At 41.6% G+C, this 21048-nt stretch overlaps 1 protein-coding gene across 6 annotated transcripts in view; it reads right to left on the bottom strand.

Moving 5' to 3' along the window:
• Positions 1–21048, bottom strand: part of WDR33 (WD repeat domain 33) — a 98623-nt gene that overhangs the window by 38512 nt on the left and 39063 nt on the right. For 5 of the 6 annotated variants that reach the window (XM_048865114.2, XM_075132256.1, XM_048865116.2 and 2 more), the window contains exons 5-7: positions 20953–21048; positions 20294–20445; positions 18382–18479 (exon numbers count right to left, since the gene is read on the bottom strand). In XM_048865114.2, the coding sequence (XP_048721071.1) occupies positions 18382–18479; positions 20294–20445; positions 20953–21048 (346 nt within the window). Of the gene's footprint in view, positions 1–9978; positions 10898–18381; positions 18480–20293; positions 20446–20952 lie in introns of those variants that run through there. The other variant, XM_048865120.2, reaches the window with a different exon arrangement.

Below are 21048 nucleotides of genomic sequence, written 5' to 3'. Positions count from 1 at the left end.
CTATTGTTGGTAGGCTTTTACTATTCTTTGAAGTAAGGAGCCAGGCCCATTAGGTAAGGAAAATAGAATGAAAGAGTCGGGAAGGAAGTATATAACAGAAGAAAAAAGGTTTGGTATGTCCCCCACCCTTGCCAAGAAGGCTAATGGCATTTTGGGCTGTATAAGTAGGGGCACTGGCAGCAGATTGAAGGACGTGATCATTCCCCTCTGTTCAGCACTGGTGAGGCCTCATCTAGTGTACTGTGTCCAGTTTGAGGCACCACACTACAAGAAGGATGTGGAAAAATTGGAAAGGGTCCAGCGGAGGGCAACAAAAATGATTAGTGGGCTGGAGCACATGACTTATGAGGAAAGGCTGAGGGAACTGGGATTATTTAGTCTGCAGAAAAGAAGAATGAGGGGGGATTTGATAGCTGTTTTCAACTACCTGAAAGGGGGTTCCAAAGAGAATGGATCTAGGCTGTTCTCAGTGGTAGCAGATGACAGAACAAGGAATAATGGTCTCAAGTTGCAGTGGGTGAGGTTTAGTTTGCATATTAGGAAAACCTTTTTCACTAGGAGGGTGGTGAAGCACTGGAGCGGGTTACCTAGAGAGGTGGTGGAATCTCCTTAAAAACCTCTAAGGAAGGTCAGGCTTGACAAAGCCCTGGCTGGGATGATTCATTTGGGGATTGGTACTGCTTTAGCAGGGGGTTGGACTAGATGACCACCTGAGGTCCCTTCCAACTCTGATATTCTATGATTCTGTCCAGCCATAAAGAAAGTGAGGGTGTTAGCTCTGGACCTGCTTGTCACACCTCTGGGAGTTGTGACACAAGTTGAGAACCCATGATCTAGGAGTACATGTTCAATAACAGTATAAACCAGCTGGGCAAAGCCAGACTGGTCCATCTAAACTTAGAAGGAAATAAGGATAGGGAGGAAGGGGACTACCCAGTGTATGGGGAGGATTGTTCGTATGAACACGTAACTATGTCACATTCTATTCAAATTGTGCACGCTCTGGGGCATTGCCACAGCATGCAATTTCAGGATTCTACAATTTGAAAGTAGGTGGGGGGAGAGGGGTCAATAAGATGACTATCAGATCTGCTGGGTGTTTCCAATGCCAATATAAAGGCTCAATGGCTAACACACATCCTTCTATTGTTATGGTGCTCTCAGAGGGAGCTTAGCAGATATGGTAGTCTTTCCACTAGACCTTCCCATCCTGTTTATGTAAAATTTTGCATGTTCTGAGGAGTACAAAAGACTCTTCCACACTTCAGATCAGTGGTTCTCAACTCTGGTCCACCGCTTGTTCAGGGAAAGCCCCTGGTGGGCCGGGCCGGTTTGTTTCCCTGCTGCGTCTGCAGGTTTGGCCGATCATGGCTCCCACTGGCTGCAGTTCGCCACTCCAGGCCAATGGGGGCTGCAGAAAATGACGCAGGCCAAGAGATGTGCTAGCCGCCCTTCCCGCAGCCCCCAGTGTCCTGGAGCAGCGAACCGCGGCCAGTGGAGCCGCGATCGGCTGAACTTGCAGACGCAGCAGGTAAACAAACCGGCCCAGCGTGCCAGGGGCTTTCCCTGAACAAGCGGTGGACCAGAGTTGAGAACCACTGCTTTAGATGCATGCTTTGATTAGATCATATTCAAATCAAATGATTGTATGTTAAAATAATCCACAAGTGAGTGCATTACCCCTCTCCCAAGAACTCCATCAAGATCTTCCCAATCTCTTACCCAAGCACCCCCTGATCGCCAGGGTCTGGCGGAAGTGTGTATTTCCTTCAGACACTGATATGGTTAGCATAAAAAGAATCAAAACACAAGTTCCCGCTGTGATCATTTGAATGTTTGCTCCTTAGGTTGCATGTTCAAATGTACCTTTGTAAGTAATTAGAATAGTTAAATGCACTAGCACATTTCTTTGCTCTTAAAATAAAATGCAAGAACAAAGTTAAAGGAACAGTGATGTTAATTTAAACACAAAGGTCAGAAAATTCAAATGTTAAAGGTTCCCACAACAATATCAACCTTTGGAAATAGACCATTTAAAATCAGGTAAGGGCTTCTACGCATTTTAGAGTATCCGTGGTATAATGCATGAGGGGAAGCAAGAATGACAACTCTTTATGGGCTTTTTTTAGTTCCCCAGTATGCATGTTGTTTTGAAGGTATCCAATGACTTAGAAATCTTCTGTTTTCACTAGTCCGGAGGAGAAGACTTGCTCTCTGTCTATCAGGACCCATTACTCCATTTTAATATATGTCTTCATAGGTGAAGACATACCTGGGAACCTTTTAGTCTCCAACTGTGGGGATCTCCTATAAAGACTTACATTTAAACATGAAGTTACTTTGTTATTTACGGAAGGAAAAACAGCTTATAATATGAAAAAAAGTATAGCTAAGTATAGATCAGGACTTTAATTATAAAGTCCTATTTTCAGATGCTTACAAACTCCCTGAGAAATTCACCCATGGACTGAAATTCCTTTGTTTGGCCTCAGCCAAAAGACAGATATTTCCCCTGCAGAAAGTTTGAGGGAAAATCCCTGTTGAGGGAAAATCAGCTGTTTTCTGGAGTGAAAAAACATCCAGAATGTTGAGGGTTTTTTTACACCAATAATTCAAAGAGCAAGAAAAGCCTTCTAAACTGGGCATAAAAACGATCCTTATTTGGTTAAAAAAAAAGCTATAGAGAATTGAAAAAATTTATGAGCATGCTAAGGTTTTAGCAGATTGTTGTCCTCTTTATATCCTCATGATGTGGTATCCCAGAGAGACGACTACTGCCACTGATGGGAAAACATGAAGGACAAAGATTGTGAATGTCTTGTACATGGGTTCTCAACACAAAAGGTCACAAACAAGCGTAAGGGGGCTATGATCCTTCCATACTCTTAAATGGGAGGTTCTATTACCTCAGCAGAGGGGGTCTTGGTATGAAAACATTTGAAAGCCACCGTCTTAGCCAAACACATAGGACAATCCAAACTGTGCAACATTTTAAACAAATCTGTGAGCCTTCTACAGCTCCTTACAATGTATAAAGATAGCTTTAAACTTTTAAAGCATTTTTCACTTTAGCAAAAATCAGGGAACTCAAGACTTAATATTTACAATAACTTTTGGTGGGTTGATCAGAGATAGGAGACAGCAAAAACACTGAACCCTCAGTGCATTTTTCTCACCCTTTCGTCACCTCTCAGTTGAGCTTTGGAAAAGCTGCATTAAGTTATAGCCTATTTGGATGTCATCACCCCACTCCAGTCTTCTAAAGCAATGGGTTTCAAACTTTCCAGACTATTGTACCCCTTGGGGGGGGAGGAATAGCTCAGTGGTTTGAGCATTGGCCTGCTAAACCCAGAGTTGTGAGTTCAATCCTTGAGGGGGCCATTTAGGGAGGTGGGGCAAAAATTGGTCCTGCTTTGAGCAGGGGGTTGGACTAGATGACCTCCTGAGGTCCCTTCCAACCTTGATATTCTAGGATTCAGAATTCCGATTTGCCTTGCATACCAAAGTTTCACCTCACTTAAAAACTCTCCAGCTGCCCAGCTCTGAAGGCAGCGCTGCTCTCAGCAGCACCACAGAAGAAAGGGTGGCGATACCATAATGTGCCATCCTTACTTCTGTGCTGCCTTCAGAGCTGGAGAGCAGTGGCTTTTGGCGGGGGCATTCATGTTGTTTGTGGCACAGGAAGACTATTTTAAAAATCCTGCTTCCCCGCCCCTCCCCAATATCCACTCTCACCTGCTCTAGCATGGTTTGTTGAATTTTTATCCCTCTCCCGCTGTTGTGGCAGTGGGTCCTGTAGGACCCACAGGATCCCAGTCCTGCTGCAGGGCTCTAGAGCCTATTGTAAAACTAGGGAAATGGGATGAGTTGACAGACCCCCTAGAAGACCTATGTGTATCCCCAGGGGTACACATACCCCTGGTTGAGAACCACTGTTCTAAACAGATCTAATGTAGAAGACAAAGCTGGTTTTTAAGCTACATACATTCGGTAAAGACTCTTGGGGCTGTCAAAAGGCCAAATGGCAGGGCCTTAAATCGACAGTGCCCTTTGTTCACCAAGAATCTCAAACATTTTCTGTGGCCATGGAAAATTGATATATGAAAGTATGCATCCTTTAAATCAAGGGCGGCATACCAATCCCCTGGATCCAGAAACAGGATAATGGACCCCAAGGAGACTATGTGAAACTTAACTTCTTGAGAAATCAGTTGAGGCGGTGCAGGTCTAGGATGGGCCTGAGACTGCCCTTGGCCTTGGATATTAGAAAATAACGGAAGTAGAACCCTCTTCCCTTTAGATATTGTGGAACCTCGTCCACAGCGCCCATACTGAAAAGGGACTGAACTTCCTGCTGTAGCAGAAGCTTGTGAGAAGGGTCCCTGAAGAGGAACGGGGAAAGGGGGTGGGAGGGAGGGGTGGAGGTGAACTGAAGGGTGAATCTGACCACTGAGTTTAAGACCCAGTGGTCAGAGGTGACCTGTTCCCAGGTCTCAAGCAAGTGGCAAAGAGAATTAGAAAAAACAGGGGTAAACTGGATCACGTGAGAGTGGAATTGGTATGCTGTCCTCAACAAACCCATCAAAATGAATGCTTTGAGTCACCTGAATGACAAGGGGCCTGTTGAGAGGGCCCCACCAAGGAGGAAGGTGGATGTGGCCTGTGCCCAGAGCCTCTATTCCTTTGTCTCCTCTGGTTGCATCTCTGGTGAGAATAGAAACGGCCAAACTGCTGAGGCCTATATGGTCTCCTGGGCTGAGACTGGGACTGCAACCCCAGGAATTTCAGAGTTGCTTTGGTGTCCTTAACACCGAGGAGCCTAGCATCTGTTTGTCCCGAAAAAAAGCCAGGGCCTTTGAATAGTAGGTCTTGCACTGCTTGCTGGACCTCTTGTGGGAACCCTGACACTTGCAGCCACAAGCTCCTGTGCACAGTGATTGCTGTGGCCATAGACCTGGCTGCTCAGTCCATGGCGTCAAGTGCTGCCTGTAAGGAGGCTCTGGTAATTGTCTTGCCCTCCTCCACCAGGCCTGAGAACTCCTGCTGGTTCTCCTGGGGAAGCCTATCCTTAAACTTGGCCATCTCTTCCCACATGTTATAGTCATAGTGACCCAGCAATGCCTGCTGGTTCGCTATGCACAGTTGGAGTCTTCCTGTAGCATAAGTTTTCCTCCCCATAAGGTCCATCTTTATTGGCTCCTTTAGCTTTGGAGTTGACTCTGTGTTGCTTTGACAGTCCTCCTTGTTAGCAGCCGCTTTGACGACAGACCCAGGCAGGGGATGGAAAAATAAAAACTCTCATCCTTGACCAGCACAAAATACTTTCTCTCAGCCATGGGAGGGATGGATACTGGGTTTTGCCAGAGGATCTTTATTGGGCCCACAATGGAGCTGTGCAGGGGATGGCCACCCTTACTGGAGCTGTGACTGTTAGAATGTCCAGGAAGCCATCAGATGGTTCCCTAACGACCTCTGCCTGGAGACCCAAGTTAGATGCCACCCGCTTAGGTAAGTCCTGATGGGCTCTCAGGTCATCCTGGGGAGAAGATCCTGTAAGCATTACTTTGTCCTCTGGTGAGGTGGAGGAGGAGGCGGTATGAGCTGTTGTCTCAGCATCCAGGGGAATCTCCTCCTGGCCAGCTTGCAACTGCTGACCCCAGTACCCGCTTCAGTCCCGTGACGTGTTGCGGATTCAGTACCAGTACCGGGTCCAGCGTCAACAGCAGGGTTTGGCTCAGGAATCTCTTGGTGCTTCCCTGGCATTGCCCTTGTCTCCAACATTGCCGACTAGGAGCTCCTCGAACTAGTGCCATGGCCCAGGGGAAACCCCCATGGGTTCCAAAAGGGCCATTGGAATGATGCTGGTCCCCCCCAATGTCAGAGATGGGTGCAGGGAGTGATCATGGTGCTAATGCCTTGAGATGTCAGACCCCAAATCTGAACCCAAAGATGAGGAAGAGCTATATGATTAAGGTGACCACGGCCTTGCTGATCCTCCTGGTGCCGGGAAACGGTGCCGCGGGGACATCTCCAGTGAGGTAATAAGTGGAGGCTTTCCCCTAGAAGATGGGTCTTGAGAATGGCCTGAAAGTGGTGGGTTTGGACCTGCTCGGTGGCGCAGGCAGTGCCGCTTCAGGTGTCTTAGGGGGCCTCGGTACCAGCAGAGTCATCAAGTCTTTAACGGCAGCATATGCCTCTGGGTCGATGATATCACAGTCTTCTGTTCGGTGGTGGACAAGGGGGGTAATGCCTCACCCCTGTGTGTTTGCGGTGCTGGTGGCCAACGCTGGAGGCTGCTGCGGCGCTGGTGAGGGAGAGCGGCCCTGCATGGGTCTCGCTCTATTCCTATCTGCCCGCTTGTCCATCCTCGGTGCTGGGGAACTAGTCGTCTTCCAATGTCTTCTGTGCCTCTTCCTGGGCACGAGGGAGGAAGAGCGGTGCTGCAAACTCTTAGGGGCGGGCGGTGCGGTATGTACAGGTGCAGATGTACTCAGTGCTGAGTCAGACCTCGGCTCCAAGGCAGGCCTCGGTGCTGCCTCCATGAGGACGACTTTTAGTCTTGCTGCCTGGTCGTTTTGCGACTGCGGCTTGAAATTGCGGCAGAACTGGCAGGAATCTTTCCTGTGCCCCTCACCCAAACACTTAAGGCAACTTAAGTGCGGGTCACTGGTTGGCATAGGCTTTGCACAGGAAGAGCACTGCTTAAACCCCGGCGACCAAGGCATGCCCCAGTACCAAGGAGAGATGGACCCCCATTCCTGACACAGAGAGGAGTCCTAGTTACTACTCTAAACTATCTAAACTTAACACACTACGTAAACTCATAAAAACTATTTACAGAATTCTCAATTAGGAAACCACAAACACACTTTGCCAAGACAAAGTGGGGAGGGGTGGGGTGGGAACTCCAACAGCTGCCACAGGCGGTAAGTAGGAAATGAGGAGCAGAGACTTGGCGGGGGCCCTTTATACCAGCGCTGTGAGCGTGCGACACAAGGGGATGCCAGAGCTGACGGATACCACTAGGGGAAATATCTCCGAATGCTGTGCTCAGCGTGCTCGCACACATAAGTTGGAATGAACATGTGCAAGCACTCGAAGAAGAATATGCTGTTTCATACATACATTTCAGGGAGATTTCAATGTTTTTAACAGGAAGATTTCCGGAATGCAGGGTGGGCTCTCCAGCCATTTAGAGAGAGAGAGAAAGATAGAGACCGACCTAAACTGAAAGCATGATCTTTTCAACCCAAAAACCATTTTGCAAAAACATTTGTAAGGTTTTGGTTTCATTTCACACTGGAAAGAAAAAAAAGTCAGAACTTTGAAAGCTGTCGCAAACCAGAATTGTCATCCTTTAGCCAACTCTATTCACAACATAAAATACTGTCTGCATAAATTCTGTCCAAATGAACATTAACAGAGTAGCTCAGAACGGAAAGTGCATATTTCCTCTGGCCACAGCCACCTAAATCAAGATGCTCTTACTGGGCAGCGGAAGATGTAACTAGCTATGTCCTTGAGCAAAGTGCAGTCTTTTTTTTGCTCAAGAAAGAGCAGAGTTGTTAGGCATTTTCCCCACCTTCTATATCAGCCCATCCAGAAAAGGGTTCATGCACACAGTGCCTCTATTCATAGAGAATGAATGATCCAGGTACTTGTTAGCTTTGTCCCTTGAAGATACATGAACGAAATCAAAACCAGTAGTGTTAGCCAAACCTTGGAGAAACTGAAACAAAAGGCTAGAATCTCTAAGGCAGGGCCACTTATCTCCTGCAGAAATACACTTGGTCTGATGAGTTTCCAGACTCATATGTGGAAACTAATGCACATCAAAATGTCAACCCCCTTGATCCCACACAAGCTTTGAAAGGTGCACTGGTGGGGGAGATCCAGAAGTCAATGCTGTCACAGTAACTGACACTGACTGCATTGAAACCACAGGCATGGGTAGGTTCAATGCCAACATCAAATATCAAGATTGGCACCAAGTACGAAATAGATTAAGACACTCAGATTCTTCCATCAGCACCAAAAGCTCTGACCTACGTGACAAGGACAATACCAGTATCTTTGAACAAAGACAGTTGAACTTGAAATGATTCAAGCACTGATGCAAATATACACTGTTGCCATCTAGGGTCATCCAGTTCACTTCCTGTTACTGAGCACAAGTGGACTATGTGAAAGCTTTGATGCAAAGCTGCCTGAAGTGAAGTAGTGCGTCAAAAGATTGCTGGTTTTAACTTATCACCTCCTGCACATGGCACTCTGGTAGCTTCATTCAACAAGAAGTTGGAGACCAGGAACATGACTTAAGATATTTAAACCCTGACACAATGAGGCAAGTTCAAGCTGTTGAATATCACAGCCCACTTCACAGCAGCCAGGTTAGTGGGGCTGATGGATCCGAACAGTCGCTGGGTCTATATAGATGGTAGAGGCCAACACTAAGTACCATTTCTTTCTCACCTTAGGATATCTCCTCAAAGTGAAAGCCTAAGCACTCTGGACCATCTTCAAGGACTGCTCTAGTGGACACTTATAGGAGACACTTTAGATGTTTCTGCCATTGTTTAACAAACAGCTCTAGGTGAGGTGCCCATACAAGCATCTCACTCAGGAAATAATGCTCTTCTAAGAGCACAATGCAGCACTTATGCCTGTCCATGATGGACACTTTATGCTACATGCGCATTTCCCGAATTTGCTGAGCTTCCTTCCTTCCTATTGAGACAAAGACGATAACAAACTTGAAAGAGAAAGAGCTATAAAAGTAAAATAAAATGCTGCAGCAATGAAGAAAGCTTTGACCCAAGTAGTCAATGAAGTAATTCATATGTCACGTCACATAATGAGATATGGAATGCTAAAAGTTTGAAAAGCAAGACTCACACTGTTCCAACTGCTAAAGCATTCAAAGCATCTCAGAGAAGTTTAGCGCAAACCTCAAAAGGGGAATGTCCTGCAAAGCTAAAATGAAGGATCAAATGTATGTAAATAAAAACCACTGTGCATAGGCCATTAAAAACTGGTTCAACTGACCACATAAACATACGATTACCAAATTGATAGTCCAAACAAAAGGCAGGAAACAAATACCATGGAACCAGTGTGACAGGGCCAACTAGACCAAACACCACAAACAATTTTTTTTAAATATTAAATTTTATTGGGGCTGAGGATACACTTCTGTTCAAACCAAGCAAAATCTGCAGAGATGGAGCATGGATGGTGATCTGATGCATAGCTCTGACAAAGAGCTCTTTAGTGGACCTACGTCAAGAAAAATCTAATAAGGAAAGTTCTAGAAGGACCTGAGTCAACCCCAATTCTTCAGCAAGTTAGAGGGTGGGGCGGGGGTGAAAATGGATATTTGCTCAGTTATCAGCGACTCAGAAGGATAAAAATCATAGAGCTCAAATTCCCAGCCTGTCTCATGCTGGAAACACAAGAGCCAAAAGTAGAATTCCTTTAAAGTTGGCATTTTTGAAGAAATATATACAAATATTATTTAAACACCTCTGCAGAATACTGTGTGGGTAAATTTTAAATGTTACCATGAGAATCTTAACTTTCCATTTCTAACCCTGTTTAAATATGTAACCTTCATGTGATTTTTATAGTTAATTTATACCAAAAGCTGTATTTATTCACCTACTTTTCCCAACAGGATTGGGGATCATGTCATCATCAGTAGTATCTTTATACTACTGGGGGTGGGAGGAAAGGGTGTCCTGGAGGTTTCTTGTACTTCTCAAAAAGGAACAAACTGCTTATGAATATTTTATGCTATAAAGTAGCCTGGATGTATCACACAGAAGCTAAAGATCCAAAAGTGAATATATATTATAAATTCAACAAGAACAATTACAGCATATAGTTTTCATACTGAAAGACTGTGGGAATTTTAGTTCTTAAATTTTAAAATAAAAAAGTACTTTCCCTCCTATAAATTACCAAACTAATGCTGAATAATTAAAACAAAACATTTATTAAAAAGGATAGCCATGTCTTCCAAACAGGGTCAATCATAATACTTAAGTGACATGTGCAATAACTTTTTTGTACACAGATCCAATTAGGGTTGCCAACTCCCCAGGAATTAAAGATTAATCTTTAATTAAAGATGGTCATGTGATGAAACCTCCAGGAATACGTCCAACCAAAACTGGCAATCCTAGATCCAAATATAAGCCACATTTGGCCTAAAGATCAACACTTTGGCCCAGCACAGGATTGAAAGGATGTCTGCTAGGCAAAGAGGGTTGCATGAAGTTCCCTCTCATTTTCAAACACCCCCATATTTAGAAATGCAGGGACTTTCTCCATCCACAAAGCAAGAGCATGCAGATGCCACAGAATTCCTAGTCCAAGATCGAAGAATCAGGCTCTACTGTAACTATGCTCCAATGAGTTGTGCATTAAACATCTGCTGGAACACTGGGCAAGCCCATCATTATATAGCTTAAATGACAATTGGATAATACTTTTGTGTGGGTTTTTTGTTTTTAAACTAAGTGTAAATAAACTTAAAGTAGATACTATTTAAATTTTACATAGTGCAGCATAATAAGGATACATGGAATGATAGAATTGAAGGCTTTTCAGCTATTCAGTTCCTGTACTACATAATCTACCATTGTCAATCCCTGAGCCTGTGAAAATCTATATAGCAGCCATATGAACAGTGTCTATAGAAACAGAGCAATTCCGAGAAAATGTTTATAGAATGTTTCCAGAGAAGACTCCCCCGGAACTAGGTCAATCCTCCAAAGAAATTCCAGACACTTTAAAATTGAATTATATAGAAAGTTTCCAAAAGGTGTAAGATTAAAAAACTCATTCCTGAAAATCTGTTTGAATGATGAATTTGATCTTCAGCAGGAACAGTAATCTGGAAGCAAAAGCCACATCATTATCACAACAGCTATCAGTATTTGGGAGCAGAATTTACATACAGGATATAGGGTAACATACTTTCCAGTCCCCTCACTGTGTTTCCCTCTTGTGTGTTGCTGAAAGAGGATTAAAGGACTGTTTCAAATAAAAATATTTTTGAAAGGAAAAAAATATAAGACTTTGGGGTAGCTTACACAGTAGTTTCTACAAAAATGAGCAATTAAAAAAACAAAACAAAAGCATTTAAGAACTAAGAGAATCTTGTTCTGTATTGGTAGGTGAACTGGGTGTTGAGAGGAGACACTGTGAGCAAGAGTCAGAATGTATCGTTTTAAAATCAAATCAGTCTCCCTAAAATATAATTTAAGTTTAGAAGCTCCTTCACTGGAGGTTTTCAAAAAGAGGCCATACAGACATCTGTCTTGGATGGTTTAGACAAAACAAATCCTGCATCTTGGCAGAGAGGTAGTCTAGATGACCCTTGCAGTCCTCTTCTAACCCTATGGTTCTATGATTCTAAGTTGATCCTTATTTTTGTGATAATTAGCAGAATATTTGTATTGGCTAGCAATTCAACAGGGCTGGACTGATTATTTTATTAAAACTACAGGAGTGTTCTCTGGCTTACCTTCTGAACCAAAATGCTACAAAGATGGGTCACAAGAGCAGTGGAAATATATTTTTATAGAGCAAGCCAGTAAAGCCTCCAGAACTTCAAGATCCTAGCTCAGTACCAAAACCAGCTGAGGCTGTAAACAAACAGCCGCACAAGAACACCTGCACTCTAGAGCAGAGGTCCTCAAACTGTGGGGTGCACCTCAGTAGGGGGGCGCAAAGAACATTCAGGGAGGGCACAGCTGGGGCCTAGGCCATCTCCCATGGGAGGTGGAGAGGAAGCATCACCCAGCTCTGCTCCTGGCCCCAGCTGCTGTCCCATGTCTGGGACCCTGGCTACTGCCCCTGCACTTGGCCTCTAGCTATGGCCCCAGTCTCAGCTCCCTTACCCCATCCCCACCTCCCAGAGCCATGGCTCCGCTTCCCAGTTCAAAATTTCCATTTAACTGTAGGAGTTGAACCACCAATTAAGTTTGTCCAAATTCCAAAAAAGGGCATACTGTGCGCTTAGTGAAGACACTACCTATGCCAATAGGAGAGTTTCCATCAGCGTAGATATCCCACTGCCCCAAGAGGCATTAGCTATGTTGATGGGAGAAGCCCGCCCGTTGACATAGCACTGTCTACACCGGGGGTTAGGTTGATATAACTAGGTCACTCAGGGCTGTGGATTTTCCAACACTCCTAAGATAGATAAGTACTTTTATTATGTAGCAGAATCACAGAGGAGTAAACAGAAGCACACAGATGTTAGGAGGTTTGTCCAAAGCTATATAGCAAGTCAGTGTAGAACTGGGAACAAAACTCAAGAATCATTGTTCCCAACCCCATCTCAATATCTAGACTGCATTTCCTCCAAAAGCCAATAAGGAATGCTGCTGCCCTGTCGGGGAAATAAACCCAACCACATAAATGAAAGTCTTTCAGAAATTAAACTAAAAAGGATCAAAAACTTAGAATTAAGCTTCAAGAGATTTTACAACCCAAAGCAGATCCAGAAGCAGAATATATTGACTGGAAAAAGCTGAGTTCTTCAGAGTTGTTTCAGTAGGACTACTTATGGAATGAGGTGTTATGCAACAAAAGGGCAGCACACCCAGCCCCTTACTGTTTCCAAACTTGTGAGCATATGAAAACATTACTAAATGTTATCACTATTGCACTGAGTTCCAGTACACACACGTGCCAATGTTTTTTTGGTACGGGATGGGAACTCCCGGATTACTTTCTTATGCTCGACTGGGAAATTCAACTTCTCTCCCAGTCAAAGCAAAGGCATTAAAGATATGAGCAAAAGGCATTTCCTTATAGTAATTTATATAACTGGAAGAAACCATTGGCATGTGTGTGTACTGGAACTCAGTGCAATAGTTTATAAACTCTGAATAATCATACTAGAACAGAGTTTAAAAGAAACTATGGTGGCTTATAATCATTTACTATATGAAAAAGCCTTTGGCTAATACCTTGCCTTGGCAGGGAGAAAAATTGAATTTATCATTCTATTTCGTAGATGGATATAGGAGAGAAATCCAAGAATACCCATCCCCTTTTCAACTTTCCCTATCAATCTCTACATAACTGGCCTTCTGCACACTCAGGGGAAATGGGAGACTAAATTTACCCAAAATGATAATCAGAAGCTCTTGCTCTAAGACAATTAGACAGTATTAACACAGAAGGTTAGGTGCACCAGGAGTCTCTGAAAGCAGACGAGGATTTGAGGAATTTGTCACTGCAAGTTTTATGGAGATATGAATACAAGATTCACCAAGACCTGGCATAACAAAACACTATGAAAGCTTTTTTTAAAAAAAAAATTAGGAAAGCACAACATAGTAAGTCTGCATTTCTGCTATGTACTCAATGCTCTTGAATCTTTGTAAAGTTCATCTTATTACAATGCTTTTTCATGACTCTCACTCTCATTTCAGGAAGGGTGCCTGACAGATTTGCAACTTTAGGAGGAGCTGGATATTTCCTACACATTACAGTACTGCATTGCAACTGCAACCAAAAAGTTAAATATGAAAAAGGAGTTAAGTGTAGTGAACATGATTAAAAGTAAATTTAAAAAAACTAAGTTTGAAATGAGAATTGCTGTTCTGTTGGATGGTGAATTCTGATGAACCTTGTTACTAAGATAAGCTTTGGAATACATTTGCAGAGTACGTATGAAGTGCATATATACATTTCTCAGGCCAACACTAATGGGACTACTTACATCAAAAGTAGTGAGACCCAAGCAGAACACAACCCAGAATCAAACACAGCAAGGTGGCTCAATTTTTAATATAGTACAAAGGCAAAAGTGCTCAATCTATTGCCTTTCATTCTGGATATGGATTATAGCTCTGAAAGCTTTAGACCAGTGGAAAAGCTTTATTTTTCTTGTCTGCTTGTGGCTTTAAGGGTAAAAAGACTAGCGTTCAAAATAAATGACTGCATCCCCCAGTGCACAATTCTGAAGCAGTCTTTAAGCATTCCTGATAGGTTTTAGGTCAATTGCATTTTAGGCATCTTTCTCAAGAGTCCCTGTAACTGTATAATCTTGCTTAAAGAGAACTAGAATAAGAAGTTGATGAAAGTACTCAACGCTACTGCTTGTATTCATTATTTGCAATACTATGGTATGTTCTGGCAACGTAAGTGCAAAGCCCAGCAATAGCCATCCAGAATATTCCGAGTCTTCTTTGTATCAAAGACCAATAATTTAACTGGCCAACATATTTAGTAACAGAGTTGGACTTAAGCTCTTTCCAATGTTTGCAACTTAATTTCTTCCTGTTATATTACATAACTAATAACTGTATGTATTTTGTCTACTAGATACAATGGGGCAAATCTCTCTAAAGTACACAAGCACAATCCCACTGATTTCAATTGGTAGAAAAAGGAAGAAAATTTGGCCCAATATGAAATTTAATATTACTATCAATTGTGTTATATACAAAGGCTCTCTATTTCAGGTAGACCATTATATTATAACTAGTATATTTAAGAAAAATGGTGTATCCTAACCTATGATTTCTGTTCATACTGTTATGTGCAATTTAGAATGGCATGTTTACTACAAATGGGATTTAAAGACCTTCCTTGCCCCATTAGCTTGAGCCCAACATCCTGGGATTCAAGACCTCTCAGTAAAGTCAATGGCTAGCAACCTTAGTCTCCTAGAAAATAAAATGACACCAGAAGTTGATTACATATAATTTTTGCACACCCATTTCAGATGGAACAAGTGTTCCTACAAAAATGTGAACATGTAAGCTGCTACAGAGAAAAGAGGTGTTACAAGCACAAATCCTTGATTTGTGAGTCTTATAACAAAACCTTTAAACCAAAGACTTATTTTTGTGTCACCTGCCCTAACAGAAATGCCTTTAGAAAGGCCTAAAAAAAATACTCATGCAAGACTTAATTGACTTTCCACACAATTTTCTTTCCTCACTTGATAATTATCAAAAACTGCATAAAGCTGTTTATGTATAAACAAGGGCTTGACTCCAATCCAGTCTATTTTAACTTCCTACTCAATCCTGTCATGTTTTCGTATTGACAAATTTGTAACAACTATTACTGAGATGAAATGCTGTTTGTACCACTGTTCTTATTTCAAGTTTTCCAATGTGAAAGTCTCCTTCTTATCAGTGACCTACAAAGCAAAAAGCGCTTTTGTCCTTTTTACTTCTTTATGATGTAGATTAGAATATAAGCTTGAAACTTTTTTTAAAAACCAAATGAGTTTCGAATGTTAAAAAATAAAGTTGTCTCGTCTGCCCTGAAAGACTAAAATAATTGAAAAAATGGCACGACAATGGCATCAAAAGAATGAAAGCTGAGCAACTGAGAGGCTAAAAGGATTGAGTCAGGCTTTTTTCTTTTAATTCAGTCCTTTTTACAACTTAAAGCAAAATAAGGCACAAACAGGTCACCCTAACTTCTATATCTGTGTTATTCCATTTGGCAAATGCTAATTGCCCCCCATGTTCCTAATAAAACCAAAATAATAATGATTCTTTGACTACCTTCAGTGATGACAACATCTTTCTCTAGAATTCCTCAAACCCCCGTCTCCTCACCTCTTTCTCTCCTCCCCTACCGCAACTGAAGATCAGTCCACTGGCACCACTCCCAACCTGGCTAGAATTAGTCCCAAAGAGCAACATCAAGCATTTCCTCCCCTAATGGAGATAAACAAACTTGGCCACTTCTACAGTAAGCAAAAGCATCAAGTCAATGGAGTATCAACATCTTATACCAAAGATGAGCCTGATTTTGCTGCACTCTCTGTACCTGCTAATCTAGAAGCAAACTAGAAACGAGCTACAGCATCATGGTAGTGTATTGTGCAAGATCCTCAGGCTGGTTTTGAAATAGTTTGATTAGCTTGCTGCGGCAGAAAAGCAGGAAGAACTTGTTATTGACATTTGAGGTCTCAGAGAATGGATTTTTTTATGTACACTCTGACAATGAAGTGTTGGGAGTCTTCTATTTTTTATAAACAGATATTCAAAAGCTGGAGGATAGTGTAAAATTTTAAGAATAAAATTTTTGGCCTTAACTACATCAGAGCATTCCCTTAATTGTGCTGAACTTCAGTGGCATGAGTATTAACCAGAGTACTTGAAGAATGGTTTGTGAGAGAACAGGAAGTATATCATTATTCTTGATCAAATAGTATATACACAGACATAACTGGACAGGTCAAAAAGTGTGAGAGGTGTGTTGATATCAGTTAGTCGTAATGAAATCCTTTTAGGATTCTAATTTGCATACAGCCCACTGCAACTTTACTTGCTGAAAACCTTTAAGTAAATACAAATCTTTTAAGACAACCATCATGGTAGGGGGATGTGTATGTTCTAAAATCTGTACTTCATTGACAATTTTCCAGGCAATCATTCTAAATAATACTTTAAAACTTCAATATGTGGGCAGAAGATAAAGGAAAGTTTGGAGCAAGAAAGCCCATATTACATCTCTCTCTACTGAGGACATGTAACAGACTCTCATTGAGTTCCTTTAATCAGTTTTACAGCACAGGGCACCAAAAAATCCAGCTTGCACTCCTGAATGAAGAGATCGTATTTTCAACCACCTTTAGAAAGGTTTTGTTCCGCAAGCGAAAGTAAAGGTTCTCAAAAAAATCCATTTGCTCTATTATGTCAGGTGGTGAAGATCTGGCAATACTGCTGATTTACATAAAGTCAGTAAAAAAGGGGTGTATTGTACATACACTATATGGACAGTGACGGTACAAGCCCTATTCTCTTTATACAACTATTTTGCTATATATAAATATGATGGATTTCACACTGACAATTTTATAGTATATTTAAAAATTAAACTATACATAGAATGTATACACAATCCCAATCTTTGAGAAAATGAAACAGAAGGAAATACAGTACAAGTATCATTATATACTGGCCTGAAATTCTTAAGTAATTTGTTCCCTTGGCCTAAGAGACCTCCATGCAGAAGAACATAGATAAGGAAAGAGTAATGAAGTTAATGCAAGACCTACACAGTGGACTGAACTCTGCACTGATGCAATCACTCTTCTCTTATACAATCCAACTGAATAGTTAATGTGATTGCATGGAATATACATCAGCACAGAATTTGATCCTTTGTACAGCAGACAGCACAATGATCCCCAACATGATTGGTGCCTCTAGGGATAACTGTAATACCAACAATATGCCCTAGAAATCCGTTTGTCAACTCCTGAAAGGAACAGAAACTCCTGTAGTGATGTTTCTGATGGAAAAATCATGAAAGCAAGGCTATATCAAAATGCTAGGCTTCAACAGTAGTAAGGTTCAAAGGGAGAATATAACAGTAAAAATCAGAATAGAGAGTCCAAGAGAAGCAGGGAATATTCTCTTTTGTAAAAATGGTGCAAGTCCAAGCGTGATATACCAGGCTTTTAAAACCTCTGCATTGGCAAATGTCAAATGAGTTCAGGCACCTAGGCCAAGAGGTCCAGTGTTTTGTTAAAGTCATCTTCCTTGCAGACTGTCTGCATGCCAACATATCTCGTGACATGACAGCAGTGTTAATACAGCCCTTAATGATATTTCATCCTGTTACATCTACTATATCGTACTGGTCCAATATATGAACATTAGCAGATGAACTCAGAAAATTAAGTGGCATCTTCAGAAAGAAAGGAATAGTTTATATAGGCTATTGCTACTAAACAAGGTTGCAGAAAAAAGGTAGAAAGCTCCTGAACTCTATCTAGTGGAAAAGATTCAGAAGTGTCCTCTCATAGACACTACTACTGAACTGAGAAGCCAAGACATTTAATATGTGCAGTGTGTGGTGTGATCAAAACTTAGCGTTTTTTGTTCATCTAAATGTTATGTTCCACACAGCTAAATAGTAACTGACTTGCCTTAGAATAAATTAGAGTCAAATGAGTGTTTTCAAAGTTACGTCCCTGAAAAACATCACATTCTCCATCACAATGTGTGTACAGTGGAGCAAATGTTGTCACAGTTACTAAGCACTGATGAAAAATTGGGAATATATTTGCCTTCCTAACAGCTGCTTCTGCCAACAGCAGGATTAGGAAAGCATCTTTATATCCAGCTCCAAAATCTAAAGAGTTTAAACAGGCAGTAAACATGGGTAATGTAAATCTGAAAAGCTGTCTGGACACTGGGAGATATCAGAAACAGTGGCCAACTGAAATATCTGTTTTCCTGGAGGTATTATCTGTTTGGAGGATTTAAGGTAGGGATGTCATACGAAAAATGGAGACAAGCTGTTATTTCTGTATTGTGAACACTTAATTACAAAAAGGTTTTCCCCCTCTTGAAATATCCCAATCAGTACTATTTGCACACATACCTCGAAGAATTCTCTCCTCATGGCAACGTAGAAAGTCCCAGATTCTAACAGTGCCGTCGTCAGAGCATGTAGCAAATTTATTATCCGTGGGTGAGAAACTGTTACATGAAGACACACAGCAGGGGAAAGAAGTCAGCATTTAACAGAATATCTATGCTTCTCAGACAGGGCAAAATTAAACTGTAAGGTGTAATACATTGAAAGAGGCATTTTAACATAAGGGCCACTAATTAAACATAGTGTCTGCCATTTGACACATTTCCATCAGAAGACTTTGAATTTAAGTTTAGGATTTACTTCTGCTTTTCAATCCCCAGTCAAGTGGGAAAATCCACTTTAGCACTATCCTACCTATGACTGTACACAGCAGCACCTTCTCTGTGAGACCAGCAGCAACATGAAACTGACTTAATAGCAGCTGCAGCCCTAGACTTTCACACTGTTGATAGTGGTAAAGCGACACTGCAGAAGTACGGAGGGAGAGCACTAAGAGTAAATTTCCTCTTCAGCCACAGGTGCCTTGCAGCAAGACAAGCAAAATTAAGGGAAGGTGGGGAATAGGAAGAGGCTACTGCTACTAGCAATTGGACTGGTTGCTGAAAAATTCTTATATAAAACACATTCCACACATATGAAAAGGAACAGAGGGAAGTTTTTCCCTTCTGTGAAAAGAAGTTAGAATTCTACAGCCATGGAAGATGCTTCCAAATTTATCAATATTGCTAGATGAAAGCCATTGGGAAAAAGTGTGGGGTTATTTAGCCATGTGATTAAGGTCAGACCATCTCCAGCAACTGACAGGCAGCCACTTCCTTTCTGGTGCAGCAAAAGACCAAGGAAGAGTCTCTGTTCAGTTAATTCAACAGCAATCCCCTTGAAATCCTGGATCTTTATGATCGGGAAGGGGCCTACTGTTGGAGAAATTCAGTGTATGGACATGATACACTAAACCAATAACTGCATCCAATGTACGCATGTCTTGTAAATCAAACTCTGTCAAGAAATCCTGAATCTTATCAGAGGGGAAAGCGGTGACCTCAATAGAAAGTGTTTCTGTGGCAGTGAACCTCTTATCACCAAGGGGCAGCACCCCAATCTGAAAAAACACTGCTTTAGATTTATTTTGGGTCTGCAGCTCCTCTTCAGGTTTACTTTAAACATTTCTTCTCTTTACACACCTTACTAAAAGATTCATCCATATTTACTTTAGAAACATCTTTCATATACAACTTACTGAGAAAATATCACTTAAAACTCCATTTTTATATAAAATATACATTTGCACAACTGAGGCATCAACACTGAATCAGGAAAATGTCCTACAATCTTCTTTTCAATGGTCTGCTTACAGTTTCAAAGCTTAAGAACCCATTCAATGTTAACATTAGACTTCTGGATGTGGCAATCTGTGTGGGTCTTCAGCATTAGTGGAAACCTTGGCCTCACCAAGCCAAGCAGTTCTTCACTTTATTTAGCTTTTTTTATTATTATTATTATTTTGTGAGAACTATGCAGGTGTTTTGTTTCTGAAGGTTTTATATTTTATTCAGTTAGATTATTAAAGACTGAATTCTTTATTTGGAATGAAATTGTTGTCTTACACAGTCCGTATAAAAAGGAATAACTGATACACATCGTCACCATATATAAATGAAAAGAATACCAGTGCAAAATGCGGCAGAAAAATACATCTCTAACATATTGCAGAGGCAGATACTGGGACAATACTATTTCAGAAAGTAGCCAGCAAAACGGTGAGAATGTGGTAACAAAAGAAAATACTGTGTTTACTTGGTGCATGAAGTTTCCCAGAATCTGACAGAACCCATGCATCTCTGCACCCAGAATACACTCAGAGAACAGTCTAATTATGGAAATAGGTACTACAGAAAATGGTATATTGTGTATAAACCTGGCCTCTCTAATCGCCTCCTTATGTGCCTGGAACATCTTGACGTTGTTCATGTTGGACTGCCAGTATTTCACATATCCCCCGTGGTCTGCTGTCAGCATCCACATATCATTGTGCGACCAAGTCATGGCCCTTACAGGGCTGTCGTGAGCCTGAGGAGTCAAAAATAAAACTTCTAACAAATACGTTCAAATGTTACCTAACCCACATGAACGCAAAAGTCAGTGAGAACAAGTACATTTAACATTTATGACAATGGAATAAAAGAAATGGAGAGTATTTAGATCTGCAAGCTCCTCCGGGAGAGACTATTTTATGTATCTTGCACAGTGCAGTGCAAAATTTACTTGTGCAGAGCTAAATACTTGCACTTTGTCTCCAATACTTAAAACATAATAAATCCTCATCATATTCCCTTGAAAACAAGTCAGAAATATTATCTCTATAATTCAGACAGGGAGATGCAGCTGAAACCATTAAACAAATTGCCCAAGATTACAACAGGAGTCAGGGACTGTGCAGGATAAGTACTCAGGTATTCCCTAGTTCTCAGGGCTGAACTCAGTCCACTAGCCCATGATTAGCATGTGGAGATGCATGACTACAATATTCTTTACAATCTCTGAGAAAGATGCAGACAGCTTGCTGGATGTAGTTACCTGTAATATTGTTTCAAAATTGAAAGTCAATCCATTCCACAAGGTGAACTCTCCACTAGAAGCCCCAGTGACCAAGCGCCTCCCTTCAGGAGTCCA

This window comes from Caretta caretta, chromosome 9 (assembly GCF_965140235.1).
Source record: "Caretta caretta isolate rCarCar2 chromosome 9, rCarCar1.hap1, whole genome shotgun sequence".
In the NCBI taxonomy this organism is placed as follows: Eukaryota; Metazoa; Chordata; order Testudines; family Cheloniidae; genus Caretta; species Caretta caretta.
This window is presented reverse-complemented; position numbering and strand designations above follow the sequence as displayed.